This window comes from Oratosquilla oratoria, chromosome 6, assembly GCF_046742065.1.
Source record: "Oratosquilla oratoria isolate Oo_2021 chromosome 6, ASM4674206v1, whole genome shotgun sequence".
NCBI classification, from domain to species: Eukaryota; Metazoa; Arthropoda; class Malacostraca; order Stomatopoda; family Squillidae; genus Oratosquilla; species Oratosquilla oratoria.
Window position 1 is genome coordinate 50,568,752 of NC_134782.1, and position 10,000 is coordinate 50,578,751.

The 10,000-nt window shown below is 38.1% G+C and overlaps 1 protein-coding gene across 1 annotated transcript in view; it reads left to right on the forward strand.

Annotated features, from left to right (window-relative positions):
- The window catches only part of LOC143026009 (uncharacterized), a 230,937-nt gene that overhangs the window by 170,636 nt on the left and 50,301 nt on the right, over positions 1-10,000 (forward strand). The window contains exons 12-13 of the mRNA XM_076185997.1: positions 1,609-1,730; positions 7,457-7,611. Coding sequence (XP_076042112.1) covers positions 1,609-1,730; positions 7,457-7,611 — 277 coding nt within the window. The remainder of the gene's footprint in view (positions 1-1,608; positions 1,731-7,456; positions 7,612-10,000) is intronic.

Below are 10,000 nucleotides of genomic sequence, written 5' to 3' on the forward strand. Positions count from 1 at the left end.
ATTTCCCGACGAAAGTTTCCAATTTCTTTGACCCCACCCTGCTTTTGTATATATGTATACTCGTTTCTCTTATGCACCTTGAAAATGTCTGAATAGACGAAAGCGCTCGGTCTAAATTCTGTTGTTTTCCCTTGATTTTCTGCATGTATGAATATGTATAACTATGCAGGAGCAACCACCAGGAATGATAAGCCAACGAAATAGAGATAATCCCAAGCCGAAAGAAAAAAACATACAAGTAAGGATTAAAAAAAAAAAAAAAAAAGTCTCCTGCATTGGAACAGCAAAGAATGAGAGGCGATATGACAATGATGTTTAGATCAGAGAAAAAGTATAAACATGAAAGATTTGCTTGTACAGAACGAAAAGAAAACATGTTTGAGAGATGTTAGTAAGAATAGTTTTCCTTATAGAAGTGTAGACTGAAGGCATAAGTTGGCTAAAAGTATAATCCATGCAAACACCACAAACAAATTCAAATCAATGTTTGATAAGTAGAGACAATGAAATGGAACCTCATGAGCACGGCTTCGACCCGATACACTACAATTAGATATATACAGTTAGGGGTAAGCGGAGTAAGAAACACAGGAGTCTTAGTCTTGAGTTTATTCCTGACTAGTTTCGCAGGTATGCTTTTTCAAAGAAATGGTTGACATTAGCGAAATAGGAAACACAGGAGTCTTAGTCTTGAGTTTATTCCTGACTAGTTTCGCAGGTATGCTTTTTCAAAGGAATGGTTGACGTAAGCGGAGTAGGAAACACAGGAGTCTTAGTCTTGAGTTTATTCCTGACTAATTTCGCAGGCATACCTGAGAAACTAGTCAGGAATAAACTCAAGACTAAGACTCCTGTGTTTCCTACTCCGCTTACGTCAACCTGTCAGAATGTCTCAACAAATATACATACAATACATACATATATATACCAAAGGCTTTTTCCCCCTACATGGGGGGTAGCCAAAAAAAAGGCATAGAAACCACTCCCACCCAATCCATTTCCTATATATTCCACTCCTCTCCACCCTCCTTCCTCCCTCCCATCTCAAATATACAGTTAGATAAATATACAGTTAGATAAATATACAGTTAGATAAATATACGCACACAGTAACCAACCACATGAGAGAAAAAATATAACCTAGATCAGCGCTCCCCAACCTGGGGATCCTGAAATAGATTCTAGGGGGTGCCGGGAAGTGACAGCTACATACACTTTCCTTTATCCTTCTAGTAATGGTGCTGGACTGGGTGCTGGACTGCTTAGACATGACACAGGGGTTGCTACTAGATTCAGAAAAGATTGGGAAGCGTTGGGCTGGAGATGAATACATAAGGAGATAATGCTAATGAGAACACGGGTACATGTGTTCACTTATGCAAAGTAGACCACTTGGAAAAAGAAACTAACGAAGCAGAGCGCTTTCGTATATTACATCTTCAGTGCAAAAAGTACATGTACTTTTTGCACTGAAGATGTAATATACGAAAGCGCTCTGCTTCGTTAGTTTCTTTTTCCAATTGGTCTACTTTGCATAAGCAGATAAGTATGTGAATAAACAATTATTCTAATAGAATGAAGAATTGGTGATCTGTTGTTTTCTTGCAGGATACGCGCACATAAGCTTCCTGCGTCGGCTCCCGCTGTTGGACTCTATGGCTCGACTTTGGCCAATGCGACGAACCCCTGCCACTGCGCGTTATGGAGGGTCCCGCCTTTCAAGAACTCGAGTGAGTCTTCTAATAATGCCCGTTTCACACGTATCGACTTTTCGCCGTACGTCGTCCACGACACGACGTCGTTCTCTCACATAACCAATGGGTGTCTATGGACGCTTTCACACGTGGTCGTTGCGTGGTTATGTGAGAGAACGACGTCGTGTCGTGGACAGTGCACGGCGAAAAGTCGTTGTAAATTTTCATCGGAGGCTTTATCATTGTTACGCGATGCATCGTCATCATGATGGCTATAAATTCACTCATCATTATTTTAACTCTGGCTACTAATATTACCTGCGCTTCTAATACTAGCTTCATTACCATAACCGTCACCATCACTGTTACCACTAACATCACTATTACCATTACCATTATCATTATCATTATCATTATCATTACCATCATCACCATCACAATCATCACCATCATCACTATCACCATCATCATCGTCACCTCTAACCCAACAACGTCATTAACACAATTATCATTGTAGTTAACACCATCAGTATTGGCACCACTCTCAAATTTACACCACCATATCATTAGTCGCTATTTTAACCACAACAACATCAAGTTCTAAATTACCATTCGTGTAACTAAAATCGTCATCCTTTACGATACATCCAAGGTGACCCAAAACACACTCCCTTTACTGGTTAAACTCAAAATACGTTGTAAATGAGAAAATTATATCATAGGCTGAAAGTCCATCTATCAGACATTTTATTTACATGTCCACGTCAATAATTGGTGTGTTCACGACCGCAAACAAATGGAGCAGTACTAAAGGAATGAAACAAAGAAATCTGGGTCAAACTCTAATATTTTTTAGTCCGTTTTCCAAAAATATTTCAGAGAGGATTTCCAGTGCTTATAATACTTTGTTTATGGACGAATTTATGTTTAAGAAGAAAATAGGCAAAAACTGTAGTGAGCTCTGAAACAATTAGTTATTTCAAGAGGAGATTAGATAACTTTACAAATAAGATGATAGGTGATAATGGACATGGAACTGCTTAGTGTAGGCCATATGGTCACTTACACTCTCATTCATATGTTCTTTGTTGTTAAAAATAGAAAATAAAATCTAAGATGCAACCGGCCAGTCATTGTTTGTAAATGGTCGATCTCTGTCTTCAGAAGTTTTGGATTGTTAATGGTGCTTAGACATGGAGTGCGAGCATAGAGTAAAATTGTACCTTGACTTTAATCAGATTTTATATATATATATATATATATATATATATATACATACATATATATATATATATACATATATATACATATATATATACATATATATATACATATATACATATATATACATATATATATACATATATATATATATATATATATTGACTATATTATGACAAATAAGACTGAAGGTGGAAGAAGCAGACGAGGAGTAATGGGAGAATTTCAAGCTTTAACGTGATTAATGTTATTAATGTTGATATATGCTGCCTCAATTGTCTTCCTTAGTTTCTTGGATGATCCTTTATTAAATACGATTGTGTTGTTCCAGTCTGGAAGGTGGCCATGTTTATCCACAATGACAATTGAGGCAGCATATATCAACACTAATAACAACATTAATCATAGAGAAGGCTTTATATGTTTAGCAAAAGCCACAAGCTTATTAATAATAAAAGAATACGCAAATAAAATAACAAGCTCTCCGAAGCGTCCCATGAGATGACCCGTCCATGTATAAAATATCCTGTTACGTTTGAATTGTTAGCTTTGTGATCAAGACCCTGCGGGTCGAAACGTTAAAGCGTGAAATTCTCCCATTACTCGTCTGCTTCTTCCACGTTCAGTCTTATATATATATATATGTGTGTATATATATATATATATATATATATATATGTATGTATGTATATATATATATATATGTATATATATACATATATATATATATATATATATATGTATATATATATATATACATATATATAATTCATATACATATATATAATTCATATACATATATAATACATATATGTATATATAATATATATATATGATACATATATATAATATATATATATATATATATATATATATATATACTGTATATATATATATTTATATACATATTAATTTATTGGGTGTTTTGATTTTTACATGAATGGTTTTCGGAAATACCATTGATATCTGATATCAAGATTTGATAATTTTTTATAAGTTGGGTAAGGTCTTTTTATAAAAGGAAAATTCATCCAAGCTGGCTATGAATAGAAAATTGCTTGAACTTAATAGCTCAGGAAATTGCAAAACCACGGCCAATGTTCTTTGTAGTCTTAAGCGCTGGCATTTGATGGAAATATTCAGGTCCATGGAACGAAGTCTAGGATTGTAGCAGAACTACTCTTCTTTCTCTCGAAGGTTCCCGATAGGCTTCTACAACTCATGATTTTCTGATATCTGGAGAATGACGCTTTTGTTTATAGTTTCATACCTAACCTGCAGTCGAATAGATCCTTATTTGAATTTCGTTTTGCGAAATGTTATCATCGACTGAGGTGCTTCAGCATTCCATTGGAAAGACGATCCATAGAAAAAAAAAAAAAAAAAAAAAAAAAAAAATGACAGTTCTTTCACATTGTGGAACGTATTGTTATCATGAGCCTAATCCAACAACTTTTTATCACCTTCCCACATGGATGCACGCGGATTAAAGCGTCGCTACTTACGGCGGAGGTCGAGGTGACAACAGTTTGAACCCCCTTGCCACCAGCGAGTTGGACCAAGGGTATGGGTTATTAAATTCCACTCTACAAAGTTCTCTGGAAGGGGCACCGTTCTAGTCTCCTGATAGAGGGAGTTCGTGACGTTAAACAGAATCCTTCGCACAACATCATAGGCGTCCGGAATGGGGGGGTGGGGATTGCAAAGGTGAGCAATTGCCCCCAATCCCACAATCCCCCCAGAAATCCAGGATGTGCTCAAAAAGTTACCAGTTGGTGGTACAATTTTCGTGAGAACTTATGATATATCAGTGTATGGTTAATATAAGTCAAAATGTAACTCATGTAGACTAATGAAAATACATACTTATGCGGTCAATTTGAAATGTGTAGCTTGATATAACCCTACACCATTAACCATATATGTTTAATATCTTTAATTTCCCCCACCCGTACCAAAATTCTTGCCCCACTACAAACATTCTTGACCCCCTACAAAAATTCCTTCGAACAGCCCTGTATAACACGTATTAGTAAACTTCAAATTTGAAATGCAAAAGAAATGCTCGTATGTAATTAAGCGTGTACAGGAATGGCTATTTTTGGGCTCTTATGTATTTGGAAAAGGCTTATGACATATACATATTATGTATATATATATATATATATATATATATATACATATATATACATATATATACATATATATACATATACATATATATATACATATATGTATACATATATATACATATATACATATATATATATATATATATTTATATATATATATATATATATATATATATATATATACATACGTACGTACATACATACATACATACATACATATACCAAAGGCTTTTACCCCCTTATACGTGGGGGAGCCAAAAAGAAAAAGGCATAGAAACCACTCACACCCATTCCATCTTCCTCCCTCCCTCTTATCTTGGCACCTCCTGCATTCTGTCCACTGCCCTGGGTCAGAAGCAATGTGGCAAGACATAGCACATCCACAGCAAGGCCGCTTCATAAATTCGGCGATCCCCCCTCTCCGTCCCCTCATGCAGAAAAGAAGAAGACGGGGAGAAATCCCATCGGGCTGCATCAATATTTTTCTCATGCATACTTCCTCACCCCCCATCCCCCACCCACTCCCCCTCATGCATCACAGCATCATCCATACACAACCCTTCTCCATTCACCCCTATCTTCTGTCCTCTCCCGTCCTTCCTCAACAGACATTCTTCTCTTTTGTAATGCCCCTTTCACCCCATCCATCCATCTCATCCTAGGACACCCTCTCATATTCACTCCTTCCACCTCTGCCTTCCACACCTCTTTTACTAATCTTTCTTCACTCATTCTTTCCATGTGTCCAAACCATCCTAATACTCTTTCATCAACCCTATCTCCCAGCTCCCTTTCCACCATGTTCTCCTCCTCACCTCCTCATTTCTCACTCTATCTAGCCTAGTAACCCCTATCATACTTCTCAGACATTTCATCTCAAACACATTCAAACTCCTTCTCTCTTCCTCTCTTATGTTCCATGTTTCTGCCCCATACAGTGCTGTTGGCACAATCATTCCTTCATATAACCTCCTCTTAGCATCCATTCCCAGATGTCTATTTCTCATTACACTTTTTAATCCACCAAAGGATTTACTCGCTTCTCTCAATCTACATTCTACCTCCACCCCCACTCCTCCCTTTCCTGCTACATTCGCTCTCAAGTATTTAAAACTATCCAGTTACTCCAGTCTCTCACCTTTTTCTCTTCTCTTTTCTTCTTTTTTTCCTTTCTTCTCTTCTCTTCTCTTCTCTTCTATCCTATTTTCTTCTCGTCTCTTTTCTTCTCTTCTCTTCTCTTCTCTTCCTTCCTCTTCTCTTCTCTTTTCTTCTTTTCTCCTCTCCTCTCTTCTCTTCTCTTCTCTTCTCTTCTCTTCCCTTCTCTTTTCTTCTCTTCTCTCCTCTTCTCTTCTCTTCTCTTCTCTTCTCTTTTCTTCTCTTCTCTCCTCTTTCATTCCTTTCCATTCCCCTTTCTTCTTTCCTTGCCTTCTCCGTTTCCCTTGATTTTCATCCCCTATCAATGTCCCTCTAATATCCCTCTTAGTTGGCCGTTTCTCGCCCATATTCTCCGCATCCCATCCCATTCCCATTCCCATTCCCATCCTTCTACTTCCTTCCACTCCCCTTCCTCTCCCTCTTTTATGATTGATCTCCAGCCAACGAAGAATGCTCAACACTTACAATTCCTACTGTATTTTCTATCAACAGTGATCTTAAACAATTCATTGGCTACGTCTGACCTACTACAAAGTTAATATAACTTCCTCCACTCCACTACCTGACAATCCTGTCCATTCCTTTCCATTTCCCATCCACTCTTTACCCTTCCATCCTTGTTTTGTCTATTTCCTTTACTTCCTCTTATTCTTTTTTTTCTTTCAACCTTTACTCTTCTTTCGCTTCTGTCTTATCTTCCCATGCTAGCCCTTCCTCTTATTGTTTTAACTGACTCGTTCTTCTTCTTTATTTCTTTGAGAAAACTTCCATTCCTCTTTGGCGATGAGCGAGATGCAGGGATGACCCGTCATCCAGGAGGAGCCAAGATGAGGGGGGGAGGGGGGAAGGGGGTGGATGGGGGTGGAATGGAGTGGGGATGAAATTGGTGGGCGTGGAATTATACCTTTTGGCTTTGGCTACCCCGCAGGTAAGGGGGAAAGAGCTCTTGGTATATACGTTCATCATAAAATTCCTTAAACAAATCTCCCTTTGCAAAATCGAAAAAAATACTTGTCTTTTTATTCATATTCCTGAACACTGATCCATTTGCTTAGTAATGTCATCAATTCTTCACAGCCGGTGTTATATAATTCTGTAATTTCTCCTTTGGCAAAAATCTTTCCTGAAATCTATTATCCATTTCTCCCCATATTCCCGACTAAAGTTTCTCACCTTTTACCTCGACAACTCGATCCCACGTCCGACACCTACGCCCGTCGATCACGCACGTTGACTACGCTCCGCCAATAACAGCCGAGCCGTACGTGGGTGGCACGCCCATGACAGAGTTGATGTTCTACATACGCGTTGTTTGCGAGGGAATGACGGTCGTCGGCTCCATCGCCTACATCGTCGGGGCGGCTCGTGAGTGCAGGTTCCAGGGCATACAGATGTTCGTCGAAAACTTGGTGAGTGTATCTCCATGTAATATGCACAGAGGTTGTTCATAGTTCTTGAAATGGCTGTACATGTGTTATTAGATACAAAAGTTCGATGTGTGTGTGTGTGTGTGTGTGTGTGTGTGTGTGTGTGTGTGTGTGTGTGTGTGTGTGTGTGTGTGTGTGTGTGTGTGTGTGTGTGTGTGAGAGAGAGAGAGAGAGAGAGAGAGAGAGAGAGAGAGAGAGAGAGAGAGAGAGAGAGAAAGAGAGAGAGAGAGAGAGAGAGAGAGAGAAAACCTGATGATCGCCTCATTGGGCCTTGGTTACTTAAGTCTATGTAGTGCGCCGGCTGTATCAATGTTGATTACAGTTGTTTCCAAAGACTAAAGAAAAAGTGTATGTGTTTGCGTGTGTGTGTGTGTGTGTGTGTGTGTGTGTGTGTGTGTGTGTGTGTGTGTGTGTGTGTGTGTGTGTGTGTGTGTGTGTGTGTGTGTGTGTGTGTGTGTGTGTGTGTGTGTGTGTGTGTACGTGTGTATGCGTGTATGACTAAGTTATTTCTACATGAGTCAACTCAATTGGTAACCAAAATTAAAGATATATGCTAGCACATGTATATGGGTATTTCCTACCAGATAATATGAATGGAAACGTAGAAGTACTGTGTTATTTATGAGAACGGCAGCTTGTAATGCAGGTATGGCATTACTATCACCATTTGTTGTTTATACAAAAACTGGTAAGTAGCTATGCATGTGAACTAAGAAATAACTGTACAGATATTCGATTACTACTCGGTAAATATTTGTACGAGTAAAACATAATTCTTAAGTATACTTACAGGTTCATCTGTAACCCACTATAGTGTGTATTAAGAGTAAAAATTACAGAGAGAGATCTATATTTTGACCAACTAACTGTGTCCTCTAGAGCGGGACCACAGTTAGTGATTTTTCCGATAGTGGGTTATAATTTGAACTTGTTCATGAGTTACCACATCACTTAACTTATGCTAAAAGGGTAATCACTGAGAACACTACAAATTGTTATACAATTGTTATACGAATCATTTGGCAGATAGTTGCGATGTGCCCAGAGCAAAGATAATGTTTATCATGCTATCCTGCATATATATATTCCCTTGTGATACCTTCAGTGACCTTCTCATATCCATTCACCACTGAATGGAAAGAGTCAAAGAGGCAAACTCAATATCAAAGCCAATTGCCAGTAGCTATGGCTTTAACAATGATAAATCGGTACCAGCACAGTGAGAATTAAAATTATAGTGACAGTGATAATGACGATGAAAATGAGTGACAATGGTAATGACAATGACAGTTACAGTAACAATAACAATGACAACGATAATGACAATGACATTTACAATGATAATATCAATGAAAATGATGATGACAGTAACACTGACATTGACAGTGACTATGACAGGAGCAATGATATTAAAATTGACAGTGGAATTTAAAGACAATGGGAATGATAATGAAACAGACAGTGACATGAGTAATGATAATGACAATGACAGACAATGACAGATCTAAAGAGAGCGCAGCCTCAGTGACGGGGTTATTACGCTAAAAGTGAGTCTCTGTTGTATTACATCTTGATCTTTAATTAAGAAAAGATCTCCAGTGGCTTATTGCTGTCACGTGGGACCACTCGAGAAATATATCAGAGATATGTGAGTCATTAGTTTCTAGTGACTGTCCCCTATCTCGAGACATTTTTAACCCCATTGTTAAGGTAACGCGCGTCGTACGTTTTTAATCACAAATGCCAGACCGACTTGTTAGTAAAGAGACAGAATTTTGGGGTCTCTTGGGCCTTCAAAGATAAAATTCCCATTTAGGCTAAGGGTCTCTTTCGCAGGTGGATGAAATCGTCTGGCGTTGGTTTCAGCAAGAATGATAGACTTTGCGTTGCCGTATTGAGGATGATAATATTGCTGAGAAGAATCTGATCAACCTCTTCAATGTTGAAGAGGAGATTCTATTCACCTAACAATGTTCTGGAGAAAAGCACTTGAAGCTGAGTAAATCAAATGCCACCAGCTCAGCACAGGATCTAATGAAGTTAGATCAGGTTCTATTTGAACTCATAACCGTTCAAAAGCCTTCGATGGATTTTGCTTATGGGATGGGGGACATTAATATCAATGAAAAAAGATCTGACAATTCAGTATCGTCAAGAGAAGCGTCGCGTTCCTGAAAGATAATTTCTAAAGACAGATCCTGAGACTTATAAGCACTGAGGAATTTAGCCATTTATTGATGTCGATAATTCGGTAAGAGTATTGGATTTTTCGAATCGGGGAGCTACAGGTAATCTTGATTCGGTCATGTCGGAGGCGACATCTTTTGATTATTCTTTATATACTTTTTTATTTTTCATTTCTGTCTTTATT